This window comes from Penicilliopsis zonata (genome assembly GCF_001890105.1).
Source record: "Penicilliopsis zonata CBS 506.65 unplaced genomic scaffold ASPZOscaffold_3, whole genome shotgun sequence".
NCBI lineage: Eukaryota > Fungi > Ascomycota > Eurotiomycetes > Eurotiales > Aspergillaceae > Penicilliopsis > Penicilliopsis zonata.
In genome coordinates, this window is record NW_019208913.1 from 1,900,653 (window position 1) to 1,915,431 (window position 14,779).

Sequence of the window (14,779 nt, forward strand, 5' to 3'; positions counted from 1 at the left end):
GATTTGCTATACTTTATAACTATATAACTATACTTCATGATCTGGTCAACGGACATTGTTTGTCCTGGTGGGGCCAGCCCGGTCTTTCGAATGTCCGTATCCAAATATTTTAAAAAAGAGGATCCCCGCATTGAAGACAGACTCGTTTCTAGCTTATTACATTCCGTGATTACTCGGGGAAAAAAGAAGAATATTCAATTGATTCAAAACCATACAACATGTCTTCGAAAACGTACAGCATCGCCGCCATCCCCGCGGACGGCATTGGACCGGAAGTGATTGCGGCGGGAATCACAGCTTTGAATGCCCTGGCAGACACTCTGCAGACCTTCAAGCTGGAGTTTACGAATTATGACTGGAGCTCTGATACTTACAAGCAGACGGGTAAATATATCCCGGATGGCGGTTTGGACGCGCTTAAGAAGCACGATGCTATTCTCTTCGGTGCTGTCGGTGCTCCTGGTATAGTAGTTTATCCATCCTATCACAACATAAGCAACCTCTTTTATTGACAACCTCAACAGACGTACCCGATCATGTGTCTCTCTGGGGTCTTCGCCTTGCGATCTGCCAGCCATTCCAGCAATACGCCAACGTGCGCCCGACCAAGATCTTCCGAGGCACCGAGTCCCCCCTACGGAGGTGCTCGACCGGAGATCTGGATTGGGTGATTGTCCGCGAGAACAGCGAAGGCGAGTATGCGGGACAAGGCGGGCGTTCGCACCGGGGCAAACCCTGGGAAATTGCGACGGAGACAGCCATCTTCTCGCGACACGGCGTTGAGCGGATCATGCGGTTTGCATTTGAGACGGCGCGCAAACGACCTCGCAAGCTGCTGACGGTGGTGACCAAGAGTAATGCCCAGCGCAACGGTATGGTTCTCTGGGACGAGGTTGCCAAGGACGTCAGTCTGGAGTTTCCGGACGTCACCGTCGACAAGATGCTGGTTGACGCCATGACCGCCCGGATGGTCTTGAAACCTGAGACGTTGGATACCATTGTCGCCAGTAACTTGGTAAGTCCTCTAAATAACATACATACCGTTACATTAAATATTAATATGATATTAGCATGCCGACATCTTGTCCGATCTAGCCGCTGCGCTGGCGGGGTCTATCGGCATCGCGCCAACCTCCAACCTCGACCCAACGCGCGAGAATCCCAGCATGTTCGAGCCTATTCACGGTTCGGCGTTCGACATCACGGGGCTGGGGGTTGCGAACCCCGTGGCTACTTTCTGGACCGCAGCGGAGATGCTGGCCTGGCTTGGTGAAGAGGATGCGTCGAAGCAGCTGCTCGAGTGTGTGGAGAAGGTGTGCGAACAGGGGGTTTTGACTCAGGATCTGGGCGGCAAGGCGACGACTCAACAGGTCACGGACGCTGTTGTTGCCGAGATTAGGAAACTGTCCACCCAGTAGATTTGCTGTTCTGGGGTTGCCTTGGCGGTTGGCATTCTATACATAAAAGACAGCGATTCTCGACCTCACGAAGCCCTTCACTAGACTTCACTATAGTTTAGCGGTCGTATAAGAATTCATCCATCCTCTGGAAAAGGCGTCGATTAGATGATATCAGTATCTTGGCTCGGAGACCAGGATACCTGCCAGTGATGACGTATTGAGGAGTCATTAGACAGAGAGTCCAGTCTGTCTGCTCTCTTGAAGCTGATACCTGAACAGTCGGGGAGTTCCGAAAAACCGCTGCCTATTAATCCCTCGCTTGCTCGGAATACAACCCAAGAGCCTTTTTTCTGACGTCAAACCCGCAAGGATAGCTAGCTATCTTTTGCCTGCCGCCCTCTAGTACAGCTAGTCACCTAGGTAGTTATCTCTATACCTCCGTACCAGCGAACATCGGCAGTCGGACGTGGAGAACATTCGCGGACATCCGACGACACCCACCGGAGGACCGACATGGAGGTCCTTCCAGCTCGAGGCGAAGAGCCAATCCCCATCGCCACGGTCCGGCCGTGCTCCTCAGGGCGGCTCATCGGAGGCACCGCTGTGGACCCGAAAAACAAGACAGTTTCACCGTGCGGGTAAAGTTTATTACCGTCGGCGTCCCGAGTGTTACGGAAGCTGCAGGGCTTGGGTAGGAACGTAGGTCGTTCCCAGTAGTGATAGGGACTCCGTAGATCCGTATACCCACTGTTGAGAAGAGTCGTAATGAAAATTGCTGCTACCCCAGAAATTGGCGGGATTCCGCCGGCTTTCGGATGAGAGACCCATGGCGATTCGACGGTCTGGAAGGCGCTTGCACCGCCATTCCCTCCACCAACCGATTTGTGCTGGTTACGAAGTATGCTCTGGCCCAATCAGCGACTGGGGCCCAACATCTAGAAACCTCCGTTTGTAGGGAGCTGGTCTATTATTGAACAGTGCCAGAGCCGATGTGGATGTAACTTCTTCGTGGATTCAGCTTGTGGCTGTGGAGAAGGAAATGACGGTACGGAAGTTTCCGGGTATTGGGCCTCGTTTCTGTATATGAAAGAAAAAGGTCAACAATGGCAGGTGAATACAGAGTATAATAATATGGCTCTCATGGCCCACTCCTGTCTCGAGTCAATTGAATCTCTAAAAGAGTGAAAAGAAAATAATCGGTTGACTTCCTTATCTTGTCTGTTTCTCTCTCATCTCATCATGGCTCCCTCGATTGATAACGACTTTGCTGCCCCTGCTGGTATCCAGACGTTGCCTTCCTCGGCTTGTAAGATCGGAATCAATGGATTCGGTCGTATAGGTGAGTGATTGATTGCTGCGAAGAGGCCTGTTTGTTGGATCAAGGATCAAAACTTATTCTAGATTCCTCTGCTAGGCCGTAATGTCCTGCGTGCTGCTCTTGTCAGATCAGACGTCGAAATCGTCGCCATCAACCACACGTGCACCTCCGTCGAGGACCTGATCTATCTTATCCGATATGATTCTTCTATGGGCAAGCTGCACGATGAGGTCAACATCCGCGCTCTCTCAGACAACCTCATCAACATCAATGGCCGGCAGATCGCGCTGACCTCGGAGCGGGACCTTCAAAAGCTCAACTGGAGCAGCCTGGGAGTTGACTATGTCGTCGAATGTACCGGAAAGTTCACCAAGAAGGGCTTGGCCATGGACCACGTCACCTATGGTCAGGCCAAACGCGTCGTTATCTCGGCTCCTAGCTCGGACTCGCCCACCTTTGTGTATGGCGTCAACTCGAACGACTATCGTGCCGACGACGACCACCTGGTGATCTCGTGTGCAAGCTGCACCACCAACTGCGTGACTCCGGTTTTGAAGGTTCTGCAGGAAAGCTTCGGTATTACCCAGGGATTCCTGACAACGGTGCATGCCGCTACACGCTCGCAGCAGGTTCTGGACGGGTACAGCAAGAAGAGTCGCAGACTGGGTGAGATATGCCCTGAGCACATGCTTTTTTTTCCATCTTTTTTCCCATTTTGTTTTCACTGACTTTCTGAAACCCCAACAGGCCGCAGCGTCTTTGACAATATCATTCCTACCAGCACTGGGGCTGCAAAGGCCATTGCTGCCGTTCTCCCCGAACTGAAAGGAAAGGTCACTGGTGTTTCAATCCGGGTCCCGACGTGAGTAGAAGCGGTCAAAAAAAAACGAGAAATCTATAATCATGCTCAGTTCTGACACTCTCGCAGTCCCAATGTCTCCATGATCGATTTGACGATCAGCACCGAGAAGCCCACCTCGCTGGCCGAGATCACCGCCGCTTTCCGTCGAGCCAGCAAGCTCACCCTCTCTGGAGTACTGAGCGTCACCGACGAAGAGCTCGTCAGCAGTGACTACAACGGCAATCCCCACAGCGCAATTATTGATGTCCCTGCCTGTGCAGAACTGAATCCTCAGGTATGTCATTTCGGGTTTCTCCACGACAGTCAAAGTTTGGTTCCTAACTCTACAATCAGTTCTTCAAGATCATGGCATGGTACGATAACGAATGGGGGTATTCTAACCGCCTGTTGGATCTGACTGCCTTTGTTGCCAAGCAGGAGGCAGCGTAAGCCGCTTGCTAAGCTTTTGCGATGGATATGATGTTGATAATGTTTGCTGGCTGGCCACTGCTCTTTTCTTAATACCCTTTTTATCATAGAATCCATACAAATAGAACTTATTAGATTGAGAATGTCTTTCCAGTCCGAAGGTTGTTGTTCCTTAGAAAAAGTCGTCTTCGAATGAAAACAAACAAACCGAAACGCCGACGGTCACGTTTTCCGTCTGTCCTCTTCTGTCAATTCACGCCCAAAAGTCGGAATTTCGACTTTTGCACTTCTCCCAGCAACTTCCTACCGAGCTCCCTGCTTCTAGGTGGCCAGCTAATCGGCTACAGCCTAATAGCATCTCTCAGCTATCCTGGATTCATGATATATCTGGGTTAGTCTCACCTTCTCAAGCTGCTATGTCTCCTTTGAAGCTTCTGCTATCATCTACCATAACCAGCGGTGTCCCCAACTGACCAAGCCAGGCAAGAACAGAACGTACCCCTATCGCCAAGATGGGATATATGATCCATACGTCCAACGCTCATCTCTCGATCGGAGACCTTAATGGGGGGATTGGTACTCGCCGGTTCGATCCCGCGAAGATGTACCTCCGGCCCCTGGAACCAGACGAAGTGGAGGTTCCATGGAGCGAAGAATGGACGTGTGTGGCCTGCTACAAAGCAGAAAGATGCTCGAAGTGCAAGAAGATGGCTGTGCACATAAATTCCATCATTGTTGCCGTGGATGGGGCGTGCAGAGGCAATGGAACCTCTCATGCCAAAGCTGCCGCTGCAGTCTACTTTGGACCCCAGTCCGCTTACAACGTTGCCCGGGTTCTGAACAGCCCAGATCCAACCAACCAGAAAGCAGAACTGGAGGCAGGAATTATTGCCCTCGAAAGAGCCTTGGCGATATCTAAGAACGAGAGATTCTATTCCTACGACGACGACTCGGGCGCCCTCCTGGAAACGGTGGTGGTCAAGACCGACTCTGAATATCTCGCCAAGGGGATGTCCGAGTGGGTGTTGAAATGGGAGCAAAACGGCTACATCAATTCTCGAGGCTTGCCTGTTCTGAACGCTTCATTGTTCCGCACACTTCAAAGTTTGGCTGCTGAGCTCGAGGAGCGAGATGTGAAAGTCCTCTTCTGGCACGTCCCCAGGCATCTCAACAAGAAGGCCGATCAGATGGCGAACAACGCGCTGGACGGTAAACCTATCTAGGTTGTCTAGGGCTAAATCAGTCGAAAAAATGCGACATATCAACCCATCCGTTAACTAGTTATTTGCAAAACTTATCATGTTATCAGCTCAAAATTGTACGGCGGTTTCTGATTGAACATCTCCAGGCGACGATGTCCAGTTTGAAAAAACACACTCAATAATCAGCAAGAATGGAGGCAAAGGAGCAACTAGCTAATCACTTACTAACTAAGCAATATATGTATAATTTGACAATGGTGGCTGAATCTTTCTATCTTATTGTCTTTGCTAAATAGCCACAGAGTGCACAGACCCATTTCAGCTGAGACATTTCGTCTAAATACCCTTTTTCACCCCCCACTGTCCCCTTTTCTCCTTCTCTCTATTGTCGTGAAAGCAAGCAAATATGCGACAGAAAAGGTTCCTTTTGGCCCTCCTTGTGTTTGCATTTCTCGCCGCCTGCTTGTGGCTAGGTGGAGAGAGAGCATTGCCGTTGGCCGCCCGACTGCCAGAGCTTCCGTATGCGCTGAATGGGTTATGGCGCGACGAGACGGCCCAGCTGCACGAGGTTGCGGATCTCATGCTGAAGATCTACGAGACGCTCGCCCGGATGCGCTATATCGATCCCTCGGCAATCGAGCGTGGCCCACATAATGTCACGGAGCTACTCCCGCTGTATGAAACGCTGGGCCTGGACTCGTCCGTCATCTATCTCTACAGCATTCTCCCGTATATCAACCCCATAGTCGCTGGGCGGAGGGACTTTTTCCACGGCGGCCAGTTTGCCGACTTTCGTGACCCGGAGCAGGTGGAGCAAGGCCGCGACCCGTTCTACGCAAATCCTGAAGACAATGACGGGGACTTCGACGCGGAGAACGGACCGTACATGCGGCCGTGGATGACACCCCTGTCGCAGCTGGGGAACCACGAGAGTGTTATCTTGTACGACGCCCGGAAACATCGGGTCTGGATCATTGATCAAGAATCGTGGGCGAGCACCGATCTTGCGCTGGAGGGAGTGGAAGACGGCAAGCCGAGGAGTCATAATGAGAATAGCTTCGAGCATATTCCTAGTCGGCCCGCCGGGGCGGTGTTGCGCGATATCAACAACTGGTATCTTTCTCTGCAAGAGGTGCCTGGGGGCGGCGAACAGTCCGATGCGTCATGGGGTAATTGGCCGCTGAATCTGACGGCCCTGTACCGGGCTCATGGCTGGCCAGATGATTTCGACGGCGATGCCTTTGGAGTCAGTCAGGCACGGGCCTATGCTGCCTGGAATGCCAAAATAGATTCCGAGGAACCGCTGAGAAAAGTAGAGTCACTGGCGCGCTGGGAGAAGGCGTTAGATGACCAGCGCGTGAAACAACTTGGCGCGTCGGCTACGGCCAACACTCCAGATGAGAAATGGGCTGCCAATTTCGAGCTATGGAAGATCGACCGCAAGATGGCCTTGAACCAGCGAGCCCTTGAAGAGGCACGGCAAGAAGTAGACAGGCGGTGTCCTGGAGGAGCATGCCAGAAGAAGGAAGACCTGCCGCTGTGGGAGCTGAAAGCGCTGCGTCCTGAGCTCCAATCAAAACAGTCCGAATTGGCATACCTCCAGGACAGCGATGATGGCCCAGACCTTTTCAAACCCGGATTACGCCAAGCGGAGATGGAGGCCATCGCATATCAGAAGGCGCTTGAAGCTGCCACGGCCGATGCAGAGCGCTTGTGTCCCGGTAGAAGCCTACAGCTGGCCCCGGGGAGCGGCAGACAGCAGGTAGACAGGATTGTATCTCTGCAGGGAGAGTTAGATGCGTTCAGAGAGTGGGCGGTGCAGCTGCCGAGTGAGGCTCAGAAAACCCGGGAGATGGTAGACTCCGACATCCACCAATTCGAAGAGAGCCTTCGATTCGAGCAGAGCAGACGGCAGAAGGAGTCGAATACCGCAGCCTGACAGGTTTTACTCCGTACTGTCAACTGGCTGATTCTGTTGATAATCTCCCCTTGCTGTGCACAGCTCAGGTTACACAACATATACGACAGGGGAAAATAACACCCGTGAAGATTTCTTTCTTTCAACTCCCCACTATCCCATCAATGACACAGGGGGGTGCATCATGGCAGAAAATAATACCCCTCTTTGCGTGTGTCTGGCGCAATTGCTCCTGACGGCCACTCTACTCTGCACCACTCGCAAGGGCTCACCCGTCCGCCATGTTGCTCTTGTCAGTACTGTGGCCGGATTGTACTGGCAGAGGATGATACTGCCCGAGTCTGACAATGGGCCAACGGTCAAAGCATTTGTGGGTATCTACCTGTTCACGATGGGCATACATTCTATCAACGTGCTCTTCATCCTCAACCTGGATAAGACCGATCTAGCGCAGGAAAGAAGAAGACGAGGAGGAGGAGGAGGAGGAGGAGGAGGAAAGAGAGGGGGGAGTGGAAGAAGAAGAAGAAGAAGAAGCTCAAGTTCCTCTACCAAGAAGGAAATGCGCTCCCTCGCCGACTTTTGTACAGCACTACGACTATTACTTGATCTCCGCGCAGTGGGAACCCGCTGGCAGGCGAAGAATACCCCCCCGTGGCCGTCGTATTTCGGCACAGATCCTAACCCCCCAAGCCAGACTGCATTTGTTCTCCGACAAGCCGCAATCGGTCTATGGGAGTATCTGCTTCTGGACTTGATCTTTTCTCAGAGCGGACGGGGGCTACCCTCCGACGATTTCTCCTCCTTCTCGTCTTTCATCAACCCGACGCACGGCCGATGGCAGGTTCGTCTACTCTCCAGTCTGGCAGTTTGGCTTGTATTTGGCCGAACACTGGTGGACGTGATCTACCGGTTCGTTTCGATGGTGGCCGTCCTTTCGGGATTGACGATGCCGGACTGCTGGCCACCTTTTTTTGGGAGTATGTGGGATGCATACACCTTACGCAATGCATGGGGGTAAGCAAAGCGCCCCCCTCCTCTGTAGACAGAACCTCGAAACTGATTCCCAGTAGCAAATTCTGGCATCAGCAGTTCCGATGGCCGTTCACCACCTTCAGCTCATTTGTGAGCCGGTCCGTACTACATCTTCCGCGCCACTCCCGGGTCGAACGGTCTATGAGTGTCTTACTGGCATTTCTACTCTCCGGGCTAATGCACCATGTCGGGTCGCCTGTGGAGGAAGCGTCCGGGGCGATTCCATTCTTCACCGTCTTCGCTGTCGGCATGGTGATCGAGGATGAGCTGTTGTGGCGGTGGCGGTGCTGGTTCGGGCGTGGATTTTACTCGACAGCGACAACGACGATATGGGAAAGAATCGTCGGCTTTGTATGGGTATCTGTGTGGTTGGCTATGGTGGCGCCCTGGTACACGGCTGACATCGTCCGAGTGGTTGCAAGCACGAAGACTCAACTCCCCGTGAGTCTTGTGGATGCGTATGGGCTTTCGACTGCGAGTGTTGTTCTTGCTATTGGAGCAGTTCTTCTGAAGGTCATATTCAAAACTAGCCTATAACAGCTTTCCCGGTGAAAATGAGTAATGCATCCAGTTAATCAGGAATCACAATGCATACCTTTTATAGTAGTTAACCTAGGCCCAAGTACTCCGTAGTACACACGGAGTATTCCCCTACAGGCTCGTAAATGTTTTCCCGTATAAAAGTGAGGCAGGGATCCACGGTGGCTCTCCAGAAATGAATCCACCAGAAACACGCCGTCCGAATAATCCTAGACACTTTTCCCTTAGCCATTCGCTAATTCTAATTAGTCTATTAGTGAGTATTGGCGTCGACCATGACTAAGGTTGCATTAAAGGAAGATCCGGCCTATTGCAGCAGCCTGTCCTTTGACTACTCCCACGCTCAACTATGACGCAGGAGAGGGGCCAGGAGTCTTGATCTTCCTTGGAGAGCTGGCTGTTCTTTTGCTTGTGACCATTTGGCTGATTTGTCCTGCTCACGTCCCGGGTCTCTCTCTCTTTGTGTATATTGTACACGTTTTTGAAAAAAGACACACAGACTATGAACTGCTTGTATTGTACACATCATACCATAACAACGCCGTGTCGATGGCCGGCAAACCCTCTGGATCCTGTCCAAGGGAGCCGTTAGCACAGCTGCACAGGAACCGAACGAGTGCAGTCCGGTTGGAGTCCTCGAGAACATTGCACAGCTTCGTCAAGTTCATTGATGTGCGGACCAGACGGCTCTGGCGCTCGGTGACCACCGTGGCAGGGTTGTACTGTTCATATACGTTGAACAAGACTTCAATCACGAGAAATAGAAATCCTTCTAGATTAAGGGTCATATGGCCCTGCCCATTATATGCAGTGGACCTGGTGGTCCGAGCCAGGTGCTCCAGAAAGTATTGGGTTTGAGCGGGATCGTCTCGCGTTTCCCACAGGAACCATACAACAAGGAAGACGGCAAGAAAATGGCTCTTCTGCAGAAGCGGGCCGAGGTAGCCTTTTTCCTGATGCTGCATGAATAACGACAGCGGCGCTGCATCCAGGAGCTTGCGATGGGTTGGATTGTGGAAGACTCTGTCCCAGGCACTCGCTGCCGCATCCTGCGCAGCCCCCATCACATAAGTGCTGCTCGCCGCAGCTAGTTCATTGACCATCTCCAGCGCTCGTTCCAGGGCATCCCGCCAGCGACTCGGTTTAGAGGGTTTCTGATGACCACCAACCAAGTACACCAGAATATGATGTATTTGTGAGGTCGGGGGAGAAAACATGCTCAGCACCCTTTCCAGCCCGCCGTCGGCTGGGATAATTTGCTCATATCCTCTCCGATGGACATTGACCAGGTCATCGTTGAATGTGCGTGCTTCGACGATGATTGCCGTGAGGGCGCCCAATACAATTTCCCTTGTCAGCTGGCCTTGGCTCTCGCTAATCATTTGATTCAGCAGCTGATATAGCCTGGCTCGGCGTTGGAACACGGAGGCTGGTATCGGTCGACCGGCAGCTCTGGCGGCGTACGTCTCTGTCTTGATTAGGATCCCTTGTAAGGCTATCGGAGACGTCTGAGCATGGGCAAGGCCACGATCACTCAGCAGATGGATGCTTCCATTTGTGTTTGTGCCGTATACCATCGATGGATACGTTGTCAGGTCTAAGAGTTTCGTTCAGGTTAGCAGAAAAAAAAAAAAAAAACCACGCCATCGCTCCATGGATGAAATTCAATGAATGACATTGCAGACTGACACTGTTGCAGAAGAGCCCCTTCCTCCAAGTTCACTTCAAGCCCTAGGGAGTGGAAGATTGATTGTGACGGGAAAGACGGTATTTCCATGCTAGGCCGGTAGATTGGCCACAGAGCACCGGCCACGGAGGAAGATGGGGAACTTCCTAGTTCTATTCGCTCCTGATTAGGTGGCTCTACAGGTACATAGTCGGACTCCTCCTCTGTGATATCTTCCTCACATTCCTTCGTTGACGGTGTATGTGACTCGTTTCGACCGCTGATTCTCAGCTGTACCCGTTGTCAGTTTGACCATCAGTCTCCCTGCCTCCCGCGACATACCCGTTTCTGTGGCGCTTGTCCCGCCCTCCAGGTATTCATCTGCATTCTGAAATTGCCATCAGACGGCAGCGAAGACATTCGAATCTCTACCTAGAATGACAGGCAGTCATCCTCGAAGTGTAAGTCAACTTATGATGATGCTTGTCACCGTGAAGCGAAGAGAGGCTCTCACCTTGTGCGATTACAGCCTGAGTTTGTCTGCGAGTTCAACGACCGACAATGATTACTTCCCCTTCTTCGGCCTCTGTACCTTCTCCTCGCTCACCGTTCGCTACGGTCTCTCTGCTGGACAGAGAGTGGGGGTCTAAACGCCTGAGTGGGGATCAGACGATGACTGGGATCTTCAGTTCTCGCAGGACAGATGAGACTATCGACGCCTGTGGGAAAAGTTCTGCGCCTCCGCCATCACAACGCAATCTGTTCCTCCATATTGCTTGGTGTGTTAGATGACTGTATCAACTTTTAATCCACTATGCGCTTACGTATTCCCTCTGAAGACTGCCCGGTGGGTGTTCTCAGTCGACTCGGAGGCTAACTGCTGGAGCCATCGGCCGTCGGTGGCCGCACGCATCTCGTCAACCACCACCAATCTCTCAACATCGATCACATAATATGCCCGAAAGACAGGGATGATCTTAGTCAGACCCTGCCTCTCTCCTGGGCATCGGGCTCCACCTTGGCTTGTTGAGAATCCGCTGAAATACTACATATATCACCTCATAAACTGACACTGGTGATAGTCAGCCAAACGCCAGATTTTGTCATCCACGCGGAACTTTCAACTTGGAGCCGCGAATCCTTTGTTTATCTCGGTGCTTGCTTTCGATCCTGATTTGTAACTCTTAGTCAGCTTTGTCATCGAGGCTAGGATTAATAGTCTCATATGATTATGACGAGCTCTTGTCTCACAATATTGATTCGGAAACGTATTATTTTTCGCTGCTATTATTACTCTTCCCGTTGTCGACAACCGAGCGGCGATGCGATAAGTCAGCATATTATCAACTTATTTGCTCCGATCAGACATCACGCCTCTGTAATTCTATTTCAAACCGTGGCACTCACCTATCATGTGGCTGTAGGACTGTGTCCCTGGAGAGCCTTCTCTGTAGCGAGCGACAAAGACTAGCTATCGATAACTGGCCTCAGAACTTGATTGATCGAGGTCTTGATGCTTCTTAGCCCAATGACCGTGCTCTTCAGAGACACCAAGTCTGAAGATCCTTGGGGATGGGGATGTCTGTCTGGAAGATGGTTAGGGGTGACTTGACGCCAGGAAATAATGTCAGACGTCAAGCTCCAGCCTTTCCCAATCCAGAAAGCGCGGTCACGTTATCCCACATTTCCTACACTGCACACGCAATTTGGCCTCTCTTACTTCATCAGCTACACTATCGGTATCTTCGTGTGGTTTCTGTTGTCTCTCGAGAGTCATCTAGTAGGGGGAAGCCGATCTATCAGACACGTCCGTTGCTCACGTCGGCCCAAACGTTACCAAAATGCTCGTCTTGTCGGGTTCATTGGTGGTGTCTTGGTCCACACGGCCATCTGTGAGAGCTGTTACATATAATTTACCGGGAATGGCTCGCCGGAAAGTGGGATCCAATTGCTAATGATAGTTGTGGTTAAGAATAGTTTTCCTTCGCGGTGCAATATAAAGATCCGATGTGACCGGGGCTTTTTCCAAACTCTCCTCAATCAACACATTCGGATACGAACATAGCGTCGGTACATACAGAGAACCGAGATGACCATCCAGTCCCTTTTGAAGAATGCAACTCTGCCAAATGAGCCATGGCTCATAGACCATCTTCGAATCGCCTCGGAGGCTAGCCAGGTTATCGTCAATGACCCATACCTAGACGTGAGAGCGTCGCACTCACAGCTGTGGGCCGATGTTCTCCAGACACGGACCCGCCTGGGGGACGAGCTCTCACCATTTCTCCAAAACGGTTTCTTCAAGGAACCGCTGCACATCTGCGTTTTGTCAGAGCTAAATTACGAGTTTGTAGTTGGCGCTCTTGCAGTCCTGGCGCTGGGAGGAGTTCTCGTATCACTGCGTGAGTATTTCTCAGGCATTGGTTGTCATGGTTCAAACTTCAAAGTAACACAAAAAGAGAAAAAGAAAACTGACTTCGCACTTTCTTGATGGCTAGCATCAAGCCTCTCCCCACGAGAAACCCTGCATTTCATCCGAAACTGCAAGTTGAAGTGCATCCTGACTGGGCTGAAGTACATTCCCAAAGCCGGCCAGATCCAGAATTGCTCCACTTCTGTGCACGTTATTCCAATTTGCATCAAGACCAACGCTCCCGAGACGTTCTCCGCCCTCCAACTCCAGGTCGATGACAGCGCCGCCATCCCATCCACATGGCCAGGTCTCGTTGTATTCTCCTCCGGCTCTACCGGCATAACAAAGGGTGTCGTTCATTCACGTCGCCTGCTGAACTCTTTCCCTGCTGTAAAGCCAAACTCGGGTACAGTAGCGCACCGCCCTATCAGCTGGGCCGGGGGGACAGTAAAAATCCTCATGGCAATCATCAAAGGTCAGCGTTTGGAGATAATCGACCCCAATCTTGGTCCAGAAGAGTTTTGGAATCGGTTCCGCGAGGGAACCGTCACGAATATGTTCGGTACAGTCTTTCTGTGGCAAATTCTGGTACAGTATTTCCAGGAGATAATATCTCGGCTTCCGCTAGAGGACCGCCAGAGATATCTCGACGGAGTGCAGAGGTTGGAGAAGCCCCAGCTTGGGGGTTGCTCACCACCATTGCAGTTGCTCAGAGATTGGAAAAATATAACGGGACGCTCACCATACGTTGGGTACGGGTCAACGGAAATGTGCATAACGCTGCTGATGACAGATCCAGACAATGACGACTTGACGCTAGAGGTGAGTTCTTCCAGGTTGAATTCAATTTTTGCGTCTTATGGACTGTTTGGCTGATTTCAAGCCATGCAGCGATGTCTAGAAAAGCCGTGCCTTGATGGAAGTACGATCAAATTGTCCGAAGGTGACCGAGGAGAAATTCTCATCAAACAGGACTTTACCTTCATGGGGTAATCACTATATCCAACAAGGCCCTCCCCCCAAAAAATCGGACCTTCGGTGAACTGACGAGATTGAGAAAAGATACTTAAACAACGAGATCGCTATCGATACGCTCTTCGACGAAGACGGCTTTTACAGATCTGGCGACCTCGCGCATATGGTCGGCGACCAGTTCATATTTGACGGCCGCATCTCGATAGATTGTAAGCTTCCCGCCCATAGCAACAACCAATTCCTCTAATATTACCCCTGCGCTGTCACAGTCATCAAGACCATCGGCGGACCCGTTCCCGTCCTCCAGCTTGAACAAGAGATTCTGAAGCTGCCGTACGTCGTCGAAGCATACGTCCTGCCAGTCCCAGACCGCACATTTGGGCTTCGAACCGGAGTTTTGGTGCGGTTCCAATCACCGACCGAGCACCAGCAGTCTCTGCGCACGCTACGGGCCGATTTGGCTCACAGTTTGCCGCCTTATTCACTTCCGACGGCTCTGCGAATCCTGCAGGATCACGAAACGATCAGTGTGACCGATTCTGGCAAGATTGCAAAGCAGACGACTCTGGAGCGGTTCTTCCCTGCCAGCCTGGATCGTGAGCTGCGAGCAGACGGAGCAGTAGAGCTGTGGGATATTGTCAGCCCCGATGGGTTACGAAAGACCATCTCGTCATAACTGAATCAGAGATTGGAAAAGCCCTCATCCCTTGGCGATCTCGGGGGGGCTGACCCGGGGGTTGACCGGGGGGCCCGGGGCTTTCAGAAGCACCCGCCCCATCTCTATCCTGTTTCTCTTTGGACAAGAAAAGAGACGAAGAGGGGACAGGGGAGAGGTACAACAATAATAATGAACACCTTATGTACCCTCCTTAGGGAAACCCTCCAACCGTTGACCAGAACGTGCCCGGGTAAAACCTTCGGCCCTCGTTCTATGTGGATCTTCCCGACTGCCCGACAATGATCGGCGTCCGCTCTCCGGCAGAGCGCTTTGCCAGGCGCAAGCCAACCCGAAGGCTTCGGCAGCCCGTCATCTCTACAGACTAAT

The 14,779-nt window shown here is 51.8% G+C and overlaps 8 protein-coding genes across 8 annotated transcripts; 6 read left to right on the forward strand and 2 right to left on the reverse strand.

Moving 5' to 3' along the window:
* Positions 1-218: 218 nt before the first annotated feature.
* Positions 219-1,418, forward strand: ASPZODRAFT_14192 (hypothetical protein; the record flags this gene model as incomplete). Its single annotated transcript, XM_022724799.1, has 3 exons — positions 219-462; positions 525-1,015; positions 1,071-1,418. 3 exons carry the CDS (start codon positions 219-221, stop codon positions 1,416-1,418), a joined length of 1,083 nt encoding a protein of 360 aa, XP_022583987.1.
* A 398-nt stretch (positions 1,419-1,816) lies between these two features.
* ASPZODRAFT_14193 (hypothetical protein) lies at positions 1,817-2,228 on the reverse strand (the record flags this gene model as incomplete). Its single annotated transcript, XM_022724800.1, has 2 exons — positions 1,817-2,078; positions 2,149-2,228. The coding sequence occupies 2 exons, from the start codon at positions 2,226-2,228 to the stop codon at positions 1,817-1,819; spliced, it is 342 nt and encodes a 113-aa protein (XP_022583988.1).
* A 309-nt stretch (positions 2,229-2,537) lies between these two features.
* ASPZODRAFT_23711 (hypothetical protein) lies at positions 2,538-4,140 on the forward strand. Its single transcript, XM_022727943.1, has 5 exons — positions 2,538-2,739; positions 2,815-3,384; positions 3,466-3,580; positions 3,647-3,854; positions 3,914-4,140. The coding sequence occupies exons 1-5, from the start codon at positions 2,640-2,642 to the stop codon at positions 4,007-4,009; spliced, it is 1,089 nt and encodes a 362-aa protein (XP_022583989.1). The 5' UTR covers positions 2,538-2,639; the 3' UTR covers positions 4,010-4,140.
* Positions 4,141-4,469: 329 nt separating this feature from the next.
* ASPZODRAFT_129958 (hypothetical protein) lies at positions 4,470-5,480 on the forward strand. The gene has a single exon (XM_022722393.1). It carries the CDS (start codon positions 4,501-4,503, stop codon positions 5,209-5,211), a length of 711 nt encoding a protein of 236 aa, XP_022583990.1. The 5' UTR covers positions 4,470-4,500; the 3' UTR covers positions 5,212-5,480.
* A 116-nt stretch (positions 5,481-5,596) lies between these two features.
* Positions 5,597-7,129, forward strand: ASPZODRAFT_140378 (hypothetical protein; the record flags this gene model as incomplete). The annotated part of the gene is made up of 1 exon (XM_022724661.1): positions 5,597-7,129. One exon carries the CDS (start codon positions 5,597-5,599, stop codon positions 7,127-7,129), a length of 1,533 nt encoding a protein of 510 aa, XP_022583991.1.
* A 484-nt stretch (positions 7,130-7,613) lies between these two features.
* On the forward strand, positions 7,614-8,715 carry ASPZODRAFT_129961 (hypothetical protein). Its single transcript, XM_022722395.1, has 2 exons — positions 7,614-8,122; positions 8,179-8,715. The coding sequence occupies exons 1-2, from the start codon at positions 7,668-7,670 to the stop codon at positions 8,675-8,677; spliced, it is 954 nt and encodes a 317-aa protein (XP_022583992.1). The 5' UTR covers positions 7,614-7,667; the 3' UTR covers positions 8,678-8,715.
* A 465-nt stretch (positions 8,716-9,180) lies between these two features.
* ASPZODRAFT_14198 (hypothetical protein) lies at positions 9,181-10,733 on the reverse strand (the record flags this gene model as incomplete). The annotated part of the gene is made up of 3 exons (XM_022724805.1): positions 9,181-10,277; positions 10,370-10,637; positions 10,689-10,733. The coding sequence occupies 3 exons, from the start codon at positions 10,731-10,733 to the stop codon at positions 9,181-9,183; spliced, it is 1,410 nt and encodes a 469-aa protein (XP_022583993.1).
* Positions 10,734-12,086: 1,353 nt separating this feature from the next.
* On the forward strand, positions 12,087-14,625 carry ASPZODRAFT_1498823 (hypothetical protein). The gene is made up of 6 exons (XM_022725540.1): positions 12,087-12,238; positions 12,319-12,748; positions 12,845-13,581; positions 13,651-13,748; positions 13,822-13,943; positions 14,004-14,625. Exons 2-6 carry the CDS (start codon positions 12,436-12,438, stop codon positions 14,408-14,410), a joined length of 1,677 nt encoding a protein of 558 aa, XP_022583994.1. The 5' UTR covers positions 12,087-12,238; positions 12,319-12,435; the 3' UTR covers positions 14,411-14,625.
* Positions 14,626-14,779: the final 154 nt, after the last annotated feature.

Coding starts and splice junctions, on each gene's coding strand:
- ASPZODRAFT_23711 (XM_022727943.1), top strand. CDS start 2,640: ATGGCTCCCTCGATTGATAACGACTTTGCTGCCCCTGCTGGTATCCAG. Junction 3,581..3,646: donor GTTTCAATCCGGGTCCCGAC/GTGAGTAGAAGC, acceptor ACACTCTCGCAG/TCCCAATGTCTCCATGATCG. Junction 3,855..3,913: donor GTGCAGAACTGAATCCTCAG/GTATGTCATTTC, acceptor CTCTACAATCAG/TTCTTCAAGATCATGGCATG.
- ASPZODRAFT_129958 (XM_022722393.1), top strand. CDS start 4,501: ATGGGATATATGATCCATACGTCCAACGCTCATCTCTCGATCGGAGAC.
- ASPZODRAFT_129961 (XM_022722395.1), top strand. CDS start 7,668: ATGCGCTCCCTCGCCGACTTTTGTACAGCACTACGACTATTACTTGAT. Junction 8,123..8,178: donor ACCTTACGCAATGCATGGGG/GTAAGCAAAGCG, acceptor GATTCCCAGTAG/CAAATTCTGGCATCAGCAGT.
- ASPZODRAFT_1498823 (XM_022725540.1), top strand. CDS start 12,436: ATGACCATCCAGTCCCTTTTGAAGAATGCAACTCTGCCAAATGAGCCA. Junction 12,749..12,844: donor AGGAGTTCTCGTATCACTGC/GTGAGTATTTCT, acceptor CTTGATGGCTAG/CATCAAGCCTCTCCCCACGA. Junction 13,944..14,003: donor CGGCCGCATCTCGATAGATT/GTAAGCTTCCCG, acceptor GCGCTGTCACAG/TCATCAAGACCATCGGCGGA.